Consider the following 24,452-nt stretch of genomic DNA (forward strand, 5'->3'; position numbering starts at 1 on the left):
CACTTGCACTCTTTATCCTTATGCACTTGCGTCCTATTTACAGAAAGACTGGTACCAAACCAGTTTACACTTCTAAGGCCGCGGGCACGACTTGCGGCGTAAGGAATGTTTATGTGACAGAATCTATACATGGGTTTTCACACTACAAATACCTGTGCAAAGAGACACTGCCATCTCTATTTCTTCAAAGACAACGAAAGAGGTGAAAACATTTGTTCAGGTGTTTCGGCATTTTATAATCAATAGCAAGTGGTAAGAGTTTACATTTTAGAGTCTAATTCTTTTGTAAATGAAACTACCATGTTGTAAACATGCACATAACATATATATTTTTATATATCAAACATGATTTATAAAGAACAATTAACGTAACTGTTACATTCACATTTATAGGCACAACGTGGTACAATACAATATTCTACAACAATTAAAACATATGCTGGACGATAAACATAAAAAAATAATTTTACAATGCTCGTCTCTATTTTTATTTTCCTAAAAAGATTTTCGATAATTATATTTATGAAAGTATTTTCATGGTAAAAATAGAAAAAGGTTCGAGTTTAACAATACTTTAAATACATACTTTACATACGTAAAATTACGACTATCAGTTTTATCGTGGGTTTCTTAGACAAAAATCCCGGTTTAAAACAAATGTTACGTCTGTTTTGACAAAGATAATGACAAGGATGATATGTTTTTTACAGAGATTTTGGTCTCAGAACACCAACATTTAGAAGACACAATTCTTCTATCATTTTGGTACAAAATGATAACTGCTTAATATATAAGATATAAATAAATGTATTTCTCGTACTTAAACCTAAAAGAGATTCGCACGAGTTTGTGTTAACATTAACTTGAGTACTTATAGCCATAAGGCACTTGATTAATATTTAATTAACTATCGCACTCAGAGTGCAGTATTAAGACTTATATAATATCGTAATATCACACGTATACTAATTTTTTTTTACATAATATGTCTCAATAAAAGCATAGCTGTTAAATAGGTAATATTAATTCGGTAATTGTGAAATAATATGCATCTCTTACAAAGATGCTTAAAACAACAGATTTATAAAGTTATTCGATATCCAGTATTATTTGAAATGCACTTTACATAATATTTTATAATTTTTAATAATCCAAGACTATTATTAAAAAGCGATAAACTTAGTTACCTTAAAACTAATGAGCTGTCTGAATATAAATAGAAATGCATGCTAAATATTATGTACTATGATGTTCAAATGATGACAGCAAAAATGGACATTCACTTGAGTCCACGATTTGCAGCTATTAATTTTGGGCGGCAGGCAACTTGCAGTTGATACTTTTCTGTCTTCGCGTAGTTCGCAATTGCCAAAAGACCGTGGTTTGGTAGTTCTTTCTACAATCACATAGTACGAGACTGCCTACAGAGGCCCAATATAGTAGACCTTAGCCCGCTGACGATGTAGTCGGGTAACCATTGGTCTCTGTGCCTTCTATTTCATGCTGCTGTAATCACTATAACTTGGCGTAAGTTCTTAGTTGCCATTGAAGTCGTCTTGTCCGTGACTTAGTTCAGGTGTAAGATGCTAGTTGCCGCCATAGTCGCGCAGCTCTCGGTTGCCGAGGGGCAGCGTGGGGCGGTAATTGTGTAGTAATTCCATAGCTTCAACGCCGCATGACGCCTCGCCGCATCGTAGCTTTCTCATTAAAGCCAACTGAAATTATACAATTATTATTAGAATGTTTTTTAGACTTCTATCGTGGAACGTGTTCTTTTGAATGGATTCTTGGATTCGATGCCATCGCTGATTACATTTTGCAAGTTTCACGCTATGGCGTACAAAACATTTTCAAAGCATTGTACTGAAACTACTAATGACGTAAGCATTATCCATTTACTTTAAACAAAAAAAAAACGAATCAAACCAGAATGCTATACACAAATATCTGCGTGAAGTTAAAATATTTAGACCCTCCAGATAGCATGCTACTCTTCGGAAACCGGTATTCTAAAGCCAATAACTACTGATTGCCACGGGAACTAGTTTAGAAATAACCTATCCGACATTAGATTCCTGTTTGTTTAACGTAGATGTTTTACTTTGCAATATAAAGCGAAAGACTTCTCTCCAGTGTTGTAATTTATAAACCTGGTTTAATTTCTTGCCGCAAACGACAAGAGATTGTTAATAAATATTCCTATGCTAAGGAATATTTCTTTTAGCTTGCTTAGAAATTAGACCGATTTTACTAATGAATTAGGTTTCAAAATTGCGTTTAAAATAACTGCGTGTCACCGCTGCATGCTATTCCTTTCCCTTCTAATTTCTCTTTTGTTATCCGATAAAAGAGTATTCTTGATTAATTTTATCACCTGTTCTCCTGAAACTTGTATGGGGTCCTTAAAGAGTATCCACGTGACGGACTCAGTGCAGGGTGGCGTAGTGAGCGATCCGGGGTAGGTCCAGTAGGCGGCGCGAGAGGGCAGCAGCCGCGCAGGGTCCAGTGGCTCAGACATCGTCACCTTGTCGCCTTTGTGTTGGATGAACGGCAGTAGCCGCACCACCTTCTCAAGCTCTTCGTGCTTGGAACCCACCTGAAAATACGTAGCAAGTTGTTTTAGTGTCTAGATTGTTTAACACATTCAGTGGCATTGACTAGTCTGGCAAGTTTACTTTCATATGAAAAAGGCTTGGGATAGATTAACCACTTCAAGTTGATTAAGTATGATTGTAACGATTTGCTGGGTGCAAATTCTGGATCCGTTAGAAAAAGAAGGAGTGAATAGGCAAGAGTGTATCCTCCTTCGACTATATTACGTTTTGTGAAATTTTAGTTAAGCGTTGTTCAATATAAAAAAATAAAGTCCTACTAAATGTGTATTTGATACTATGTAAAAAGCTAACACGTGACAACTTGTTTATATAGTCATGGACAGAATAAAATAATGTCATTATAATACAAATCATATAAAACTCTCACGTAGATTTAAATCAGTGTATTATATAAGTACCACTTTGAATATGCAACTTAGTACAAATAAGGCTTGAAAGGATTGAATTATAGAGCTTCTATAATCTTCGCGGAGGTTATATTTATATTCTACTGCAACTACTAACTGGTCACCGCAATAACCGGTGTTAGGCTGCTATTGTTTTTGCACTTCCCACTGTACCAATTTTATTTTCCGTTCAAACAAATTAAATGCGCATTTAAATCTAGCTTTTTCCTTTAAAAAAGCATCTAAAATTATAATTTTATAGGTGGCTAAGTACATCTACCTATAAAACATGCTAATTTATCACAGGTTTGTTGGAAAGGAAAACATAATGCAAAAAAACAGTGGCTTTAAAAAGTATAAGGAAAAACCAAATCACAAATAATGTTTGCGAATTTATACTGGATCCATGTGGAAAAAACTCAATTCTAACTATCATAGGAACGGGCCTCCTTGTTAGCTAGACAAGCATTTTTTGTTACAATTGGAGTAAACTACGTCTGATTTCGCTTTCACCGAGCTATTGTTTTTTTATTTATAAATGATGCTGAATTTTATTCTACTTTCTAATAGTAATTATTAAATTTAAATGGAAAACATCATTTTCTATAAGAAATATTCCTATTACTAATGCAAAATGTAGTAGACATGAGTACCAAGAACACTTATTTAGTCAGACTTGGAAGAAGCGCTTATTTAAATAAAATTAACGAGATGTGTTAACAGCTTTACCAACAAATTAGTAACAATTGTAAATAACAAAGTTAATATTTATATATCTTAGGTTTTTTTTTTTTTTTATAAGAGAAGGGGGCAAACGAGCAGCGGGAACACAAAGGTGTTCAGCGACATAAATCTTGTGCCCAGTATATAACTGCTTAACAAAGATGAAATTAACGCCAAATACAGTTTGGATAAAAAGTGAAAGTTTATCTCGGAGGTTACGGCTGTGCTCTTTGTTTTGTTTTTGTCTGTGGCAGTTTGCGGTTTTTAAAAAAAAACTTTAACAAGTAGATTTTACACGCATGCGAGGTTATTCACAAGTGACGGATGCATTTAATCAACAATACGCTCGGAGCGTTGTACTCTATAAATGTCCGATACATTTTGTTTGTTATACGTACAGGTTGAGCAAAAATATAATAAATTCAACACATGTTTATTTTGACGATGTGGTTTGGGTAAAATATTTGGACACGCTTGATTTATCTTGTTTATAAAGCTCATCAAAAATGTAAAAGATATTTTAAAGTTTGGTTTATTCTTTTTATTTTATAATACAGGAACATAATCATTTAATCCATAGTCTTCAGTAAGGCTTGCCATTTTGAAACGGTACTACCAGGAATTAAAAAAAAAGAATCTGGTTAATCCATCGTCCAACCTTCATATAAAGGTATACTACGAGTAAATTAAATCCGTCTTGTTCCACTATTGTTAAAAAGGTTTCATAAAACATACATAGAGGCATTTTGCCGCCTCAATCCTTACCATCAATAACACTCCTAGTACGGCGAGTCCGTCCGGTTGTCCGGCTGCCTCCGTGAAGCTGTGGTACTTGGAGGTATTCCAGTGCACGAGATGCAGCTCGCCGGAGAAGGCACGGCCGTCCACCGTGTGCTCGGAGCCCTCGCCGTCCGCCGCGCCCCAGTGGCAGTGCCACTGCTGCAGCTTGTACACGTCACCTCCAAGAGGACCGCCTCGCAATTCTGCAAATGGTAATTTAAGGTAAAACTTTGATGCCAGCCATTACTACCGCCAGTATAACAAGGGACGATGTAGCTTTACAGATTTATAAATTATCAATTTGTGATATAAGTGGTTCTGTGAGCAGATGCATTACAGTGCTATCTACATCTTGATGTCAAATGTCGCGAATCATCAGCGTTACGTACACGAGTTATTTACAACTTTCGATAGTAACAGTTACTGAAGTAAATTAAATATAAGTTATGTGTTTACATTGACGTATGATGTTAAAATAAATGACTATAATATTGAACACAACTTATCAATGACATCGCTTCCCATTGTCGTAGTGTAGTTTTTTTGTAGAGCGGCATAATTTTGAGTGCTTTATAGTAGTAATTATGTAGGTATGTTTAATATTATAACAGTTATCTTTATCTACCTTAAATATGAATTATTCATGTTATAAAAAACTTTTGCTCGAGCATGATTGTTATTTGCTCAAACATAACATAATACTTATTCGGCCAGGCCTTCCCAATATGTAACACAATCCTTTGTTCTACTATTCATTGTCTTACCACAAATCTAAGTTCAGAAATATCGTCATTCTATTTATTGTGGTTTTGCGTCATTTATATTTTACTAGCTGTCAAACAAATTCATCCGCGAGGAATTAAAAAAAAAACTTAATTAGTAGGTACTCTTCATGTTCTTCCTGACTATGTTTTACTTCTACGCAAAACGATATTTTGTTACGTCGGTTTAATAATGAATGACCTACATATGTTTTTACAACGATATACGTATTGTTAAGAAATAAACAAACAGTTCAGTTTTAAAACTTCTATTTCCAATTTCTCTACTTTGACAATCAACAAAATCACTACCATAGCAACCCACAATACACGTTACATTGCCCCCCTCCTAGAGACATTTCGCCCCGAAAGGTCTTCAAGTGCTACATAGTTCTGCCTTCCACTAATCTTCAATTTTCCTATTCCTCATGGTTCCCTGCATACGGCGCTAAGCGGTTAAAGTGAACTATCCTCGGTTTCCCACGCGGCGACTTTTGAATTCTGTAACAAGTATCATTAATACGCCCTAAAATCTCATAGGGTCCTTCCCATGAGTTCTGCAGCTTAGGCGATAAGCCTCGTCTACGCTGAGGATTATAGAGCCATACGAGATCTCCCGGTCGAAAGCCTCCTTCCTCGGCTCTAATGTCATAATATTCCTTCATCTTATCACTGGCGCTCTGGATGTTTATGCGAACCCTTTGGTGTATATCTTCCATTCTCTGGCGTAGCTCGCTTACGTAGCTTTCTCCTGCTATATCTTCCCCAGGTGGGCACCCAAACCTTAAATCACACGGCAAACGAAGCTCCCTTCCCATTATAATGCTCGCTGGACTCTGGCCTGTAGATTCGTGTACAGCTGAGCGATATGCCAACAGGAATAAATGAAGGTATTGGTCCCAATCCTTCTGGTGGTCAGAAACTACCTTCGCGAGGTGTCTATTAATAGTCCTATTCATTCGTTCCACCATGCCATCAGACTGCGGGTGTAGTGCTGTAGTTCTTGTTTTACGAATTTTCAACGTGTCACAAATATTCTGGAATACTGTAGATTCAAAGTTCCTCCCTTGGTCCGAATGTAACTCCATGGGAGCACGTCAGCAATAGTAACAGCTTCTTGACTTGGCAGTGCATATGCCTCCGCCCATTTACTAAAATAGTCCATAACGACAACGATATATTTATTTCCTTGATCAGACTCCGGAAATGGACCGGCCACGTCAATAGCAATCCTTTCGAAAGGAGCGCCAACATTGTATTGACGCATGGGCGCCCTGGGACGTTTCCGTGGCCCATTACTAGCAGCACAAATCGAGCATTTCTTACACCACTCCTTCACGTCATTTTGACTCTGTATCCAATAATAACGTTCCCGCAACTTTCCTATAGTCCTCGTAACTCCCATATGGCCCCCGGTAACTCCGTCATGGACTTCTTCCATTACTTCAATGCGTCTACTCCTGGGAATTACAATTTGTAACCTGTCCACAGATCCGTTAGCTGCTGTGACAATTCTTTTCAAAACTCCATCGTGCAATACTAGAGAATCCCATTGAGCCCAATAAGACTTAACTGCCGGAGAGTGTCGTGCCACCTCTTGCCACGATGGTCTTATACCTTGCATCTTCCACGCAATGATCAAACCTAAATCTTCGTCCTTTTTCTGGTCAGATCTTAATTTTTCCCGCTGCCAGGTGTCATCGACTACAGTGGTTCTACACAAAGTGGCCTCTTTTTCCTCAACTCTCTGGCAATGCTTGCAGAGCTCCGAGCAAGGTCTTCTTGACAAAGCATCGGCATTCTTGTGAGCAGTCCCAGCACGGTGTTCTATCGCAAAATCGAATTCCTGTAACCTCTCTATCCATCGTGCCACTTGCCCTTCAGGGTTTTTAAACTGTAATAACCACCTTAAAGCAGCATGGTCGGTTCTCAGCAGAAACTTTCGTCCATATAGATATTTATAAAAGTGTTCCACCCCTTTTACTACCGCAAGAAGCTCCCTACGGGTTACACAATAATTTCGCTCCGGCTTGGATAAAGTCTTGCTAAAATAACCAATAACCTTTTCCTGCCCATGTTGGTTCTGAGACAAAATGGCACCCAGCCCCACATTGCTAGCATCGGTGTCCAAAACAAACTGACCCTCTGGCAATGGGTATCCCAGAACGGGTGCATTAACTAAAACTTTCTTCAATTTTTCAAATGATTCCTGACATTCATCATCCCAGGAAAAACGTCTTTGTCCTTCTGTTAACTTTGTAAGTGGTTTAGAAATACTGGCAAATCCCTTAACGTAACGACGGTAGTACGTACACAACCCAAGGAAGCTTCGAAGTTCAAGGATGTTGTTTGGTTTTGGCCATTCCTGGATTGTCTTAACTTTACAAGGGTCCACGGCTACTCCTTGACCTGAGACCACATGACCCAAGTAATGTACTTCCTCTTGGAAAAGATGGCATTTCTTTGAACTGAGCGTCATTCCTGCCTGCTTGAGCCTCTCGAGTACTTGTTCTAAATTTTTCAAGTGATCCTCAAATGATTTTCCGACCACAATAATATCATCGAGGTATACCAAACAAATCGACCAGGATAAACCCTTTAAAACAGTTTCCATTAATCTCTCAAAGGTCGCAGGAGCATTACAAAGACCAAATGGCATGACACGAAACTGCCATAAACCGGTGCCAACAGTAAATGCAGTCTTTTCACGATCACTTGGCGCCATTTCTACCTGCCAATACCCACTCTTCAAGTCCAAAGTCGAGAAAATATTTGAACCTGATAAAGTATCAAGTGTGTCGTCAATTCGTGGAAGCGGGTAGCTATCCTTCTTCGTCACGTTATTCAACTGCCGATAATCAACGCAGAAACGGGTGGAACCGTCTTTCTTCTTTACCAATACAACTGGTGAAGACCAAGGGCTGTTAGAAGGTTCGATGACATTTTCTTTTTCCATATCTTGAATTATCTTTTCAGCTTCTTCTCTCTTAGCCAGTGGTAGTCTTCTAGGTGGTTGACGTATGGGACGTGCATCGCCGGTATCAATTTTGTGTTGCACAACTTTAGTTCTCCCATTTCCACCGCGACCAATATCAAAAACATCACAGTACTTCCACAACAGACTTCTCAGTGCTACTCGTTGTTCATCATTCAAATTTTGTGAAGAAGCAGAAACAAAGTTTTCCATCTTCTCATTAAACTCTTGAGTTTGTGTTTCAGACATTTGGCATATACGACGAATTACGGAAGAAACTGAGGAACATTGACCCAAAACCGTCCCTTTTTGTAGAGCCACAGGGTGATAATTCACGTTCATAACTCTTACGGGTACTGTCTCCCTTATCTGTATCAGCGCCTTCCCAAATAGAACCCCTTTACCTACATCGGCATCATGTATTTTTGGTTCGAACATCATGGCTTCTCCAGTTTTCATTATATCTTCGAGGCGAGCAAACAAAATAGCCTCACTCCTCTGTGGTATCAAAGCATTCTCAGCCAGCAATAAACGCACCACATTGCTATCCTTCCCGTGAAGTAACAGTTCTTCATCACCAACATTTAGGGTTCTTCTCTTGAAATCTAACTGAAAACCTCCAGAATTCATTATGTCCATTCCAATAATCACTTCTTCCTTTATGTCCGCTACCAACATGTTATGGACAAAATCGTAAGACCCCAAGGTTACATGTACTTCAACTTCACCGTATACTTTCGCCGACCCCCCCGTCGCAGTTTTTAGACACCATTTCGTTGCTTTGACTCCATCCGTAACAATGTCAGGTCTCAGGATTGTTTTCGTAGCTCCCGTGTCTATTAGCATAGTGTGTCTTCCTCCATTAATGCAACCGTCGACAAAAACGCTGTTATCTACTGAGCATAAAGAAGCAACTCGCGCGGTATTCATTGGGACTTGTACGACGCAGGTCGACGATCGCCCCTTAGCATCGACCCTGAGTTGTTTTCCGATGTGGTTGACATTTGTTGGTCAACCTCTCTCTCGCAGTGACCACGTAAATGTCCTAACTTGCCACAATCCCAGCAGCGTAGCGATTTCTTGACAATTACATTTGCAGCTTCTTTGCACATGTTTCGCACGTGACCTACTTTCCCGCAGTGCCAGCATCGTAAACGTGTTTTTACAGGCATCATTTCCTTAATCACCCTTCTTACAACTTCTTCTTCGATAGTAGCCTCCTCATGGCTATTCTCCATCATACGGACACGTACTAAACCTCTGCATGTGTCTTTTGCCGCTTCAAACTCCAATGCACGAGCCAAAGCGTCGACTAATTTTTCAGGGCGAGCTAAAATTAAAGCCCGTCTTGTTTCTTGGTCCCGAAGACCATCTAAAAACGCTTGAATAGCCAAGCGCTCCATCACATTCTCGGGAGTGGCTGGGTATGCGAGGCGAGCTAAACGAACAACATCAGCTTCAAATTCTTGCAGAGTTTCATTTTGTTTTTGAACACGGTTTTTCAATTGAGAATGATATACATGCTCCAGATGACTTTGACCGAATCTCAATTCCAGATGTTTGACTAGAACATTATAATCATCCTGTTCTTTGATGCTAATAGTCTGCAGAATATTCGTGGCCTCTCCACGGAGGGCTAATGTTAATGCCAAAGCTTTTTCGGAATCGGTCCAAGAATTTGCTCTGGACGCTGCTTCAAATTGTCGGTAATAATTACTCCAGCATGTCTTACCGTCGAATTCGGGTACTTTCAAGTGCATCTTCGTCAGTTCTGTATCGATGGCCGAATGCGATGTACTCTGACGTACTGTGTCGTTGTCCTTACATGAGTTGTCCTTGGGTTCAGACATCTGAAAAGTCGCTATTTGTAATTTTATGTCAATAATCTGTTGTTCGAATTTTTCAATATCCTTATTAACTTTCTCCTTAAATTTTTTTGATGTTTCCTCCATATCGATAACTTTTTCCGTTAAAATTCTACAAGTTTCTCCAATTTTCTCCACAATTGTACTGACGCCGACAGCGGAAGTAATTTCAAATACGAAAGTGTCCGGATCCTTACCCTCCTCCTCCAACGCGAGACGAAGTTTCCGTCTCAGTTCGCTTTTCTTGCCACTTGCATCGAGATCTCTTTCTTCCAACTCGTTTCTTAACTCTGCAACCTTCAAATCGTTCAATAATAAACTTTTACTCGCCATACCCCACACCTGACACCAATTGTTAAGAAATAAACAAACAGTTCAGTTTTAAAACTTCTATTTCCAATTTCTCTACTTTGACAATCAACAAAATCACTACCATAGCAACCCACAATACACGTTACAGTATAAAAGCTGATCAATGTTTGGTCATCTCATTGCGGTTACTTATTGTTTGATTACGTTTACTTAGCATCTTTCTTCTACTTAAACAGATTTAAGTGGAAGAAAGATGCCCTACTAATAAAAAAATAAAACTAACAGTACGACAAGTACCAGAACTAGGGTAATACGAGTGTAACATAACTTTCAGCACTTCGTACCTACTCTCTTTTTTGACTGACCCTTATTCAGGGTAGGCTCCGAGCCCTTCAGTGAGGACGTACAGAGAGCTACAGATGATGATGATGAAATGTTGATGCTGTTCATCGCAAAGATAACATATAACTTGGTTGGTTGTTTACGTAATTTATTGTTATATTAACTAAAGTATAAAATTAAAAAGCCGTATTTTTATTATTATTCAGATGTCTAAACATACCGTTCTACTCATAAAACGGCCTATATTTCATATGGCGGGGAAACATCGGCGGTTGAATGGGAAATTGCTTGTTTGTGTGACGGCGGTCGGCGTACGGCGGACGGGTACGGTCGGCATGCATTCGCTGCGTTGCGGAAACTTCACGTCTCCCCTTCCTCACGATAAATTAATAGCGCGGTTAGCTTCATATCATGCAAATTTTAAGTGATTTTATATTCCAGCACGATACGAATCAAAGAAATATCCTTTGTTCTAACTTTAATCTATAGATTTTGCAAAAACAACTGTAAAAATAATTTAATCAAGAAACCTGTAATTCATGAAAGCGACTTAATAAATACATATTTCAGAAGAACCTTAAAACTTTTTTAGGTCTTATTAAAATATAAATTGAATTGTTTAATTAACATTCAAGTGATTTTGAATTGAAATAATATAAAGCTAGCTGGTTTATTGTGATGTAAATAGTTGTTGATTAAAAAAAACAATAAGCCCGGCAATTCCATGACATTTCGGAGAAAAATAAGAAATCGAATAACACATTATTCATAGAAATAAGCTTATATTTATAAATTCAAAATAATAACTTTACGCAATCTTGTTTGCAATGAAATGAAACAACTGTAAGTTGAAAGTGCGTATTTGATATCCGCGTGAAAGAAACCGTTCTGTCATGAAAGTCGAGCGATCCTGACGATACCATAACTGGTACAGCAACGGTACATCGAGTAATGTTGATCGCAGAAACGACACGAAAGGATAATGTTTATGATTTATTTATATCGTAAGATTGCGGAGAACTATCAATATCATCTTCTACATTTACAGAACCATACATATTATATTTAATAACATGTATTTTTAGTATAACTGAAGACAGAGAGAAGTAGTCGCTAAATGGTACTGCTATTTATTCTACCGATTTATGTACATCTCTAAGATTCACACCGACAACTATACAAGATAACATCAGAGAAAACCTGGTTCAATATTCATTTCAACCGTGTCTAATATGATTGTTAACTAAAATGCTTACCTGAATCATATCCGTTCTCGTCGACACGCCAGCAGTAGCCAGGGTTGACAACGGAACGCGTGTGGTTGACTGAGTACCGCCAGAGGAGCGGCGGTGCACTGCCCCCGGAGCTGGCTAGCGACGTGTCGATGTCCACGGGGCTCTGCCGCGCCCCTCGCGCCTCGGGGAACTTTTCAATCCATGTCGCCGGACCTGCAAAAATATCGTTAAATTAGTGTCAATTTTTACTTTGCGTGCTTAACAGCACCAGGTTCAGTGTATCATAATTATGTTTTGCTGTGAAAAGACAAGCAATCGATGTTCCTTTTACATACAAAAACATAACCCGGCACTACTATTGTAATTTAACTATTTGGGCAACGGCGTACTTCAATTTCTGAAAATTTAATTTCAAGTTACTCTTGGAGCATGATTTGAATTAAACTTGCGTACTGTACATTTTTAGCTTGATTGGATTATGTAGGTTTTTAGAACAAACCAATTTCGTACTAGGAACTAGATATTACGTATACTCGTTTAATTGTTGTTGAGCAAAAAACCTAAATCGTGTTTCGCACACATTAAAAGTAGCCACGATATCGAAATATCGTCATATTGAGATTGTATGCATTTTTTATAACTACAAGCAAGTGCCAGTATTCTACGAATTTAGTATTTTAAATGATTTATGTAACTGTGTTATTATGACACTAAAAATTGTGTTCTATAACTGTCTGTCGATGTCTATACAATAACAAACTTATTTCGGGTTTATTTTACAAACGCTGTTGTTTCCTGCGCCGGCGTCGCCGTTTGTTGCTCGAAAAATTTTATTGGTGTAGAAAATATAACAAAATCAAGGAATAACAGCCTACAAAAAATGGAAAAATCAAGTGGATTTTTTTCATAAGTTAACATGTCTAAGTAATCTTGACAGTTTAAATTACAACAGGAAAAGTGATGTGGCGAGATTATAAAAGCGTGTTCGTAGGCAAACATTGTTTTTTGCAAATATTAGGTTTATTTAGTCGCGTCATGAGTGCAGGGAGTGAGGGCTGACAGGTTGTTAAGGCTACGCAGGCACGCACGCGTTATCTTATCTCTTGAGGGGCGGATCGCTTAATGAAAACAATTTTATGATGACGCATGCCTTTTCTTGTGAAATATTTGACTAACTTTGATTGTTAGCACAACCTGTACGCGTTTCGGCTAACATCTAAGAAAAAATGACACGATACGGAGCGATAAAAAATTAATACATTTTTAATTTACATTATAAACGTCAAGTTATTCGAAGTTGTTGAGTTAAAAAAGTATTTTTTTATAGTTTAAATTTTTTACAAATCCAATTTTTTTATTTACACAAAATGCAGAGCATTGAATATGCGTTCAAATAATCAACATGTCTAAACGAAGGTACTATTTTTTATTGTTGATAAAATACTTTTGTCACCATTAAAGCGTCATTTTCGTAAAGCTTTGTTGAGTAGGTAATATATCTTACTAAGTTGTTTATATCCCAATATGTCTCAACAAAAAAAAATCTCAACAGCATAGTCATTTATCGCTGCCGAAATAAATGGATGCCAGAATGTATTCATATATTTTTATTATGATACAAGAACCGTGTTTAAAGTTATCTGTTGGGTTATTAATTAGTCGAAGTAATTGATAAAAAACTTGGATAGGAGTAGAATTCTTACTTTTACAACGACTACTATTAACATAACAATGATTAAGAAGTGCTTTTATCCGTCGAAAGCATAATTCATGTTGCATTTTTTCTTTTCTGAATTTTAAAAAAAAAGTTAATAATTTCCATTTAAAAATAACTAAAAACGACGTAAAAGAGACGGAATGCTAATAAGTTACACACGTCAATAACCGCATTTCTTGTGCTACGAGTACGTCCCAATGTTTGGGCGACATTGCTTTGCTCAGTGCCAGGGTCAACTGGCCTTGTCACAAAGAATACTTGCGATTAGCTACAACCGGAAAGGTCATCATTCACGAATATATCTTTTTACGTTTAATCAATTATAAAAACAATTAATAATGTATAAAAATTTGTAACTATCAGTAAATTAATGTTTTGATGACTGTTACATTAAAACCTCAAAAAACGTAAAATATTTGAAGAGGTACATCGTAATTATACTGTTGGTTTCCAATGTCGAAATACTTGTATAAAAAGATATGTTTGATTAAATCGTAATTCTGTTCTCAAGTATTTCGGCAACGGAATTTCATGGTTGTTATATTAAATTGTTGTTTCATCTCTATCAAAATAAACTGGTGCCGAAGGTATAGAACGGAAATGTAATAAAATTGAACAATAACATTTAAGTAAACTGAGCTCCCACAGTGACAGGCGCATGTTATTTCTTCGCTCCATTGTTCTTTTGTTTTGATTAGTTACAATCAGCTTCCAGGTGCATCTCTTTACGTTAGATTATAAAAAAGATTGTAGACTACGTTTACGCCTATCGTAATCCAATGGAACAAGTTGGTTGACATGTAACAATTTAAATGCCTGGTTTACATTATGCCAGTACAGTAAGACAGTGCTCTAAATCAGAACTGGCATAATGTAAACACTAACTGGTGGTAGTGAGCTTAAACAGTCCATATTAGGCCAGCGCTACTGTCCTACTGTACTGGCATAATGTAAACCAAGCGTAAATCTCTATCGTACAATATTTACTCTATGTTTACCACAAGTATTGCCTCAATAAAATTAAGCTACTAGCGGTAGAAAAGAACTAATTGATTGTAGCCGACTTTGATTATCTGCACATATTTACAAATATTAACTGACACGAGTTAGTAAAATTAAGACTACAAAAATAATGTATTACTATTTTGCAATTGTTGAAATCTTGCTTGTCCCTTAGAATTTTCCATTGATTTTATCTAAATAATCCGACATTATTTATAAATATCCGTCTTAAAAATGATGACGCAATGATCGCATATCAATTGACAGCGACGACGGTTCGTCTATCAAAATAAATGAATATTAAGTCATCTCCTCAATTGCACGCGCCACGGGAATCGGATGTGCCCCTCACAATATTATACACTAAAGATAATATTGATATTGGATCGAGTAATCTATGGCTCGTATTATTTGTTAAAGTATAATTATAGCTCCGTTTCATAGGTTAATTTAGTCAATTGATGATTGCTTGGTTGATACAGACGTCATCTAATGAAGCTGATACTGTATTTATCGTTGCCAAGATTACACATCCAGGATTCAATCTCATCAAAATTGTTCACCGTAAATCGTTAAATCGCACCCTAATATTTGATCTAATAATTAACTAGAAAAATGTTTTTGAATGCGTCACCATATAAAGAAAAAATTGCAGGATTTTGTAGATCTTGATTTATGATGATTGATTATCTTTTGCTTTTTTAAAATGCATGTTTGATCGTTCTTATGTTTCTCAAACGTCGGTTTATATGTGTACTCTAAGACCGGAACATTCCTGCAAGTATAACCAGTTCTATGGTAACTCTAGCCGTAGTAATAGAACGTAGGGAGACGGGCTGTTACCGATACAATGGATGCATTGAATTCAATTGAATGACAGCCGACCTGCTTTCAATGCGGCGCGGCGGCGGCGATGCAGTGCGGTGCAACTGCAAGTTTCTGGCAAAAGTAAACAAACCACTCGTATGGTTTGTTTTGTTTCAAATGTTGCAATCGATTACATAGTACAATGATGTAGTAATTAATTAGTACACATCAGTATATGACTGTTACTTTTAATTATTTTGAAAAACAATGTGCATTTAAAAAGTTGTTTTTGATATTAACAAAGTAATTGGGTAATTATAAAATAGTGTCTTCTGGTAATGAAACCAAGTGGACTTTGATTGTAAGGAAAACAGAAGAGATGATTTATAATTTTCTTTCTCTACCACTAAAAATTTGCAGATGTATACGACCTAAATTCAGCCGACAGAATTAAGAAGATTACATTGACCGACCACAATTACCTTGGCATATCAAAAGTGAGCTACCTTATTGGGCAGGGTGCACATTGCCTCTGCACTTGACATTAAAGATAAGTAATCTTGTTCATAGTTTCGTAACAGCAACAAATTTCATGTCAACCACTACTATAATCAGACAGAATAATTGTTATAAATAGAATAGGTAAATCTAAGCTATGAAGTTATTGCTGAAATAAACATTATAATATGCAAGCGACAATTAAATGACTTCTAAGAAGTAAACATTATTTTTTATGGCTAGATTTTTTTTTAGTTATTATTGGATAAAAAAACGTATTGCGGTTAGGAAAATATAAGTGAATATTATTATGATGAACCAGTAACTAACCACTATTATAACCTATTAAATAAAATGTTAGCCAAGTTATCAATTGTTTTTGTTATTGAGTTATTCGACTTTAAAATAATGAATAAACATCCAGGACTATTAAAAGGGCTATAAAAGGTCTATTATTTAAGGACAACGACCTATCGATACGTTGCGCTTTTATCGTACAAGTCTATTTTTAGCTAATACTAGCTTTTACCCGCGACTCCGTCCGCGCGGAACAAAAAATAGAAAACGGGGTAAAAATTATCCTATGTCCTTTTCCTGGTTCTAAGCTACCTGCCCACCAATTTTCAGTCAAATCGATTCAGCCGTTCTTGAGTTATAAATGGTGTAACTAACACGACTTTCTTTTATATATATAGATTATGCTGTGAAAACATAAATAAACTATAATTGACAGTTGTACATCATCTGAACAGTAACTTTCAAGATAACAATATCCATTAATAAATGAAGAAGAAATAATTGGTGTCATTGTAATCTTTAATTGTTAATATATTTGCTTGGCCAGACTAAACAGATATAAATTATTTATGTAATCAACCGATACATAATTATTGTCTACTAGCTTTCGCCCGCGTTTTAAAAAAAAAGTTAATAAGTATGTGTTAATAACTATGTGTTCTTCCAGACTATGTTCTACATCTGTACCAAATTTCATCAAGATCCGTTGAGCCGTTCTGGAGATACCTTCAAACAAACATCCATCCATCCATCCATCTAAACATTCGCATTTATAATATTAGTATGATTTTCGTAATTATAATATTTGTCATGAAAATGTTTAACCGGAATGGTTGTGGACTTTAGTTTGAAACAGGGCTGTGTTTACCACCATAAAATTGATTTAATATTACTAATTCTAATTAAAAATTATAAAATTGCTATGCAAATTAACAGATATTAAAGTGGGTGTGATCAAATTATGACAGTTTGCTTTTAACTTAATTGAGAGATATTAACCGTTAAAAGGTATGTAGAGATAAAACCCTCTGCCAAAGACAGGCGCCAAGAGGCTTTAAAATAGTTAATTCTTAAAAGAGTCGCGAAGCAATAAACAATTTAATAGTAGCAGCTACTATATTTTAGTCTCAAAGTAATCTTAAGTTACAAAGAAAATGACAATCGTCTAAGCTACCGGGTCTATAAAACTTTTTAGAAACGAAATTGACAATCGAATAGGTTTGAACGCAGTTAAAAAAACGCATTCAAGGTTTCTGTCAATGTTATAATTATTTTATTACGTGCTCTTGGTAATTTAATTACTTGTTGTACATGCAAAACTACAATATACTAGAAAAATGACAACGTCGTTAGTGAAATAGTTATCTGTTTCTATTTCATTTCAGGTATAAGTTATCTAACAAACTTTGTTAAGTTTATTACCATCATTTCACACAGAAAAACATATATTGTTATGTTTGAAAATCTTGCGGTTACGTTTAAGTTTTACAACAAACAATTTTTTCTTTGTTTTCGTTATATTATTTTGTTTAGTGTTGAAGTCAATTTTAGGATGCGTTCTTTCTTACTCAGGAATTTAAAACTTCTAGAAAACTACATATAACTTTATGTTTAGAATGTTTGCTAATTATACAAATAGAGTAGTAAGAATTATCCTAAGTTATGTACGTTTTTGGACATGTTTTTCTACAGTTATATATAAACTATTTCTTTATCACTGTAATAACTGCCAATATATAATGATAGAGAGTTTATTTACATTTTGTTACTATTAAATAGTAAATTATTTTTTTCGTAGTAATAACAAACAAATCATCATCATCGGCCTCGGCCCGATTTATCTCGCCGTTATTGTATTTATCTTTTTAATTCTCTTGACATCGACATCATAATTATGTTAACACAAATTAGACTCCTCTACTTATTTTATCGTCTCAACTTTATCAGATAATCAAGACAACTGCTTCTTAAGAAGAAATCTTTAAACGTAGTAATGTAGTAACCTTAGAATGAGGATGACCTATACTTATATCTTTCTCGAAATTAATTTATTAAAAATAAAATAAAATTAAGCGGATCTTATTAAAAAAATGTCTGCCCAAGCTCTTAGAAGTTGTTGAATTTCAAATAACGCCTGACTTGTATAAACTTAAGAGTCAATCTGTCTATCTATCAGGCATTGTCAAGGTCATGGCAGACCAAGTGAAACGATTACAGCATTTGCGTGTGCGCTCGGACGGAACAAAGGTTCTGCTTTGTTAACGTCTGCGCATCATTCAATTGAAGCTATTGATCCCTCTTAAATGATACTATGTAATTGCCTCTTGTTAAATGGATATGTACTTTCCCTTAACAGCTGTTCTCGTTAACTAGTAATTATATAAAACTTTTATTTTAAGCAATATCTTAGCCGTCGGTTTTAATTTGCCTAGGCAAATTGTAAAGAATCAACAACTTGAATATCGATCGAATTAATTTACAAAGATGTGTTATATTTCGACAATTTAAGATTCATCATTGACGAGATGTTTCAAAAAAAAGGAATAGTTACTTAAAAAATTGTCTATTTTATAAGCAGAGCATTCATTAATTAGCATAGATAACGTTATCAAAAACAACAGAATAGGAAGTGACTTAATGACATTACCATTTAAATTCAAATAAGAAGTGCTTGCCCTTAAATTCTAACTGCGTTTCAATATCCATATATAATGATCAATGTAATAAATCTAATACATAAGTAAAAAATAATAATAGTCCATTTATCAACGATTAACCTATATTTCCGCGACAGAACTAACAAGGCTATAATACCAACTGGCACTCGAAGCACCCACGCTTTTTTTACGATTTATATAAATTTTTGTAGTGTACAATGAATGTAAATAGATTCATCGATAGGTTTTTTTATTGACACTAAACAGTTTGACGTAAAAAAATAACAAGATCTTTATAAATGAAAATGTAAATTAAAAAAGCAATTATATATTTGTAAATTAAATGACATACTTTTTTTACTTAGCCACAACAAACCGCTACTTCGTTAAATTACATTGAATTGAATTGTTAAGAATGCTAAGCGACTGTACTCGGAGTCACAAAGTGAGTAAATTCTTTTACCAAATTTATATTAAATTAAAATTGTTATAAATTTAAAATTTATAATCTATGGTTACTTTATACTCAGAAGTTACTAAATACTAGGTATTTTATTTGATTTATCATTATAGAAATATCTTTTATCTGCTTGTGAACTCCAAAACAATGCAATGATAGTCTAACAGAGTTTTATTTTGGACGTAAGCAAATTATAAATCGCAATAGTGTACGATCGTTGGTTTCTGAGATCAACATCTCTGTATAAAACATATTGTCATCCCTGTCATAATCTTTGACAAAACAAAGATAGCATTAGGTATGTTTTAAGCGGAGATTTTGGTCTGGGAAACCCACGGTTAAAAGATTTAAGCTTTACTGTTGCTTTAGACTGAATGGATCTCTTATTGATACATACTGCTGTCTTTGTTTTGTCAAAAGGAATGTAAGGGATGACAATATGTGTCAATACGAAAGTCATTCAGTCGAAAGCCACAGTAATACTTCAACGTTGATTTACGCCACCTATGATACCGTAGGTAATTATAAAACATTAAACATGTTCTTTTGCTAATCTCCAGATTTTAAACCATATATATTTATCAAGCTCCTAAAGAAATATTTTTCCAACAGCTTAGTTCAGGACGAAAGTACCCAAGTCACGGACAAACACAGACAAACAAAAACACCGACAAGAACCAGAGAAATTTACATAATTTTTATTGTTTTACATTTTTACATATTGTGTATATTTGTACAGAATTAATGAACGAAACCTTGAATTTTAATATTTTCATTCATAATCCACTACAAAATCCTGGAACATTACTTTTTTAATTTTCAAGTATTTCTAAAAATGAAGCAAAATTATTAATTTCTAGATTCGAGATAGTGGAAGCTCACTACTTCTACTAACTTTCCACATTACGCTTGTATTACAACTTTCTAAATAATAAAACATCACATAACAACTGGTCTAAAAAGCGAAACATTTTTTATACAAAGTTGTAGTAAGTGTATGTAATTATGATAATGACATCAAACAAATATTGCAATTAATCGAAACAATATTTTCACTAAACTAATATTTAATTAAAAGTAGTTTAGGTTTTAGTTTCAGGTTAAGTTTTAAAACAGATATACGAAAATCACAAGAGGTAATCATACTATTAAATATTATACTTATAAGCTATAATATCAAGATTTATAGAGAAAAAGGTGTAGTTTTACTTAATCTGGAGGCTTTTATCTATAAGCAGTATCGGCTGAATACTTATTACATGTTTTATTCAACTACTATTCGAAAACAAACACAGCCACACTTGCGTAGTAGATTATGTCTTGGAGATATCTCGAGTTATAGTAAACCTTAAGTGTTCGAAGCGAAAAGCATTTTTGGCATATTTGTTAAAAGAGAGTACCAGTATGCCCGATGGGCTGGTAGAAATGACCGATTTCCATTTTGATTTGATTCGTTTAATATTTTTTTACAACATCTAGGAGACGAAAGTACTTAAGTACAAAAAATGACGAATTCTCGATCATTAATCATATTTATAGCGTAATAAGTAAAAAAACGTAATGAAGAAGTGACATATAAAAAATAAATAAAGCTGGAGTACCTAGGCCATGTAATGAGGAACACAAACTACGGACTGCTGCAGCTCATCGCACAAGGATAGATCAAAGGAAAGCGAAGTGTAGGTTGAAGATGAACATCCTGGCTTAAGAACCTACGCCAGTGGTTTGGAAAGAGTACCCGTTCACTTTTCAGAACCGCGGCGTCAAAAGTACAATTTGAAATAATGATCGGCGACCTTCGAAAAAGATGACACTTAAAGAAGAAGATAGCATAATAATTATAATTATCATAGAGGAGCTGACGCCCACGACTCCGTCTACATGGAATTAAACAATTCTAATTTTTAGCCATATTGGTACGTATCCATCTGTCTAAACTTTCGCATTTATTATATGTAAGTAGTAAGTAAGATAAGTAAGATTATAGATATAAATAGAAGAGCAATTGAAATGCTGAATAGTTTATTGACTAAGCCAGTTGATATTATCACAGTTATTTGCATTGCATTATCAACTAAGTGTCTTCTCAATAACCGATTGTTTAACATCGTTTAATCTACAAGTATAGGTACTTGTGAAATTTCACTGTAATCATATATATCCGTGATTGCTTATATGGAAATTCACTCTGAAGTATTCTGGTGTATTTTGAAATTAAATTGCGACATTAAAGAATAGATCTTGAATTACATTTTTTATTTAGATTACCCAATGTAATTACATATCGGCTTTCACTTGCTTGATAATTACAAATTCGAAGATGTATGTATATTCTAAATTTTTATTCAGTTATAACACAATTTCAGTTTTTATTTTTCCTCCTATTTTTTTGCTAGTGACAAGACAAGGGAATCGAGAGCATTTTTCGTTGTTAATATTTACCAGATACTTATGAATGGTTGCGTTGATTCGATATTATTATTAACACAAAATTAGACACCAAACGTTGACTACAGACTACATATGTCGTGAATAGATCCGTAAATCATTGTTCAGATAACAGACTGACTTAAACAATAGCTGTAATAAAAAGGAACATTTACTTTCATTTGTTACGCTTTGCAAATGACAAGTGTTATGAGCAAAATTCACTAATGACAGGTTTGATGTCTGAATTTTAAAACCGTAAATAAATAGAATGGATTTCTTAATGTCGTCTTACGCAAGCAGTCTTTAGTAATTAGTAAGAAACTATAGAGTTTTATTTTTAAAAACTAATTTTAACATATCAATGCATAATTTATTCAACGCTTCAAGTCTAACGTTTAACCTATTGCACGGTTAAAGAAAAACTAATTATACAAGAGATGATTTTCTTTAAGATTAAGAGATGGGATGTGTTTTTAAGTTATCTATCGTTCTGTATAAAAGTTTAGTAATCTTCAATGTTACTAATATAAATGCGACTGTTTAGATGGATGGATGGATGTTTCGATTGAGGGTATCTCCTGAACTGCTGAACGGATCTTGATGACCTTTTGTGGAGATGTAAAACATAGTCTGGACGAACACATAGGATACTTATTAAGTTAATCTTAAATACCGCGCGCACGTAGTCGCGGGCGACAGCTAGTGTACAATCTGCTTCCAAATTTTGATTAAAAATTTTCTCGACTAAGCTTCTTCATTTGGCTTGTATTTGATTGTCAACCGCTGTTAAGTAAATATATAGAGTAGTCCTTTATAATGAATTTCTGATGGCATATCCACCGGCACAGATATATCCAATCGTAAGATAAAAAGATTCTTATTGCCTTTAATATCGAACTGCTTCTCTGTGTTAGTTATCTTAACATTTTATACAACCATTTAACTACAAACAAATTATAAATTAGTACTCAAGTTAGCTTTTAATCCATGAAAATGAGTTTTTCACGCGTAACGTATTACTGGGTGCGTACATAACAGTATATAGCTATGATTCCTATTTAATTATTTCAATATGCAAATCATTGCATAAATTACTATGATAAAGGTTGCGTTCTAATAATATAAACAATGACAAAAAAGTGGGTAGTGGAGAGTTCAGCGAGCGTGCCGTGGTCATCATAAACCGGCTCTGTTGCACAAACAAATAAGTGGGCCAAATCTGATGCGCGGCTTTTTGTCCTTTAATTACAGTAGCCAAATCCGAAAGTATTTGTTATTATATTACGTGAATATTCATACGGTTTAATGATATGTAGACGCATACATTGGAAACAAAATATGTTTTTAACGTTAAGTTATTTTGAATACCGTGAAACTATTTGTTCGGTACACAACAATATTATAATTTTATCATTCATATTGACCTTCTAATTATGCAAAAATATTAGTTTCTTGTTAAAATAAATTAATGAAAGATTTATTCGGTTGAATGAAGTACTTATAAGGTAAATAGATCATGAAGTTTAAGCCGCTCGTTTCAACATAATTGTTGTCATGACTCATATTTGTTGCCATTACCTTATTTATATGACTATTTACGTAACATAACTAGTGAAATACGTAAAAATGATGGCTGTAGAGTTTTTTAAACTCTTATTTATATGGGTAAAGTCACGTGCTACGGTGTAAACAAACCGGTCCGCGTTCGCTTCTGAGAGTGTCAGTGTTTATTGAGGAAAAGAGGTGAACGGCTACTCACCGTTCTCGCCGGTGTATCCCCATTCGTACTCCGCCATCGCGAGACCTCCGATCGCTGCTTGCTCCACTGATACGATAACGTGTACGCGTGTGACTGTCGTGCCCGTGTGTCGACCGCGTGAAAGTCGGATGTTGCAAAAGAGGTGGCGGTTAGGTCGCGACTGCGTGCGAGTGCGCGCGGGCGCCCACCTTTATACGAAGGCGAAGTGTAGCGCTGAGCGGGCGCGGGCGCGGGCACGGACGCGGTGTTTATGAGTGTACTGAGCACTCCGCACTGCGAAATGTACACGATAGCGGCGATGTGCGAGTGCTTAGCGCGTCAGCGGCACAGCAGCAGTATAGAGGCAGCCGCACGCGCGCGATGCCCCGCACCGCACCACTGACAGCTTAGCGTTGCGCCCGCACTCGCCGCCCGCCATCGCCACCGCCATGCGCTCACTTCAGCCCCTCTACGCTTTCTACTCGATAGTAGATAATTACGCTATTTACTCATCAAATAGATTGTCATATGTCAATGCCAATCATCAAGTTTATAACAAATCGTTAACCCCGCTGCTTCGCGAGGCGCATTATCATATACGGAATTATCTATTCCTATATATTTCAGTTTCATAGTGTTACAGTAATAGGCAACGCCCACTTCCGGTGTATATATAAAGTTGCGCCATCATTTTCTAGCTTAATATTACATTTTCAGGTCTTTTTCGATTAATTTTATTGCTGAAATCTTGATTATTTACAACTTCAAACTTTAAAAAACATAAGCAAACTTACAAATGTAATATTTACACAACTGATATGTTAAGTTAGAGTTAGGCTACGTAAGGTTGTTT

The 24,452-nt window shown here is 35.5% G+C and overlaps 1 protein-coding gene across 1 annotated transcript; it reads right to left on the bottom strand.

Annotated features, from left to right (window-relative positions):
• Positions 1-1,358: 1,358 nt before the first annotated feature.
• On the bottom strand, positions 1,359-24,014 carry LOC106709091 (carbonic anhydrase 2). Its single transcript, XM_014500787.2, has 5 exons — positions 23,621-24,014; positions 12,015-12,206; positions 4,490-4,707; positions 2,375-2,596; positions 1,359-1,715 (listed from the first exon to the last, which is right to left on the bottom strand). Exons 1-5 carry the CDS (start codon positions 23,655-23,657, stop codon positions 1,587-1,589), a joined length of 798 nt encoding a protein of 265 aa, XP_014356273.2. The 5' UTR covers positions 23,658-24,014; the 3' UTR covers positions 1,359-1,586.
• Positions 24,015-24,452: the final 438 nt, after the last annotated feature.

The sequence above is a fragment of the Papilio machaon genome, chromosome 2, assembly GCF_912999745.1.
Source record: "Papilio machaon chromosome 2, ilPapMach1.1, whole genome shotgun sequence".
Classification (NCBI taxonomy): domain Eukaryota; kingdom Metazoa; phylum Arthropoda; class Insecta; order Lepidoptera; family Papilionidae; genus Papilio; species Papilio machaon.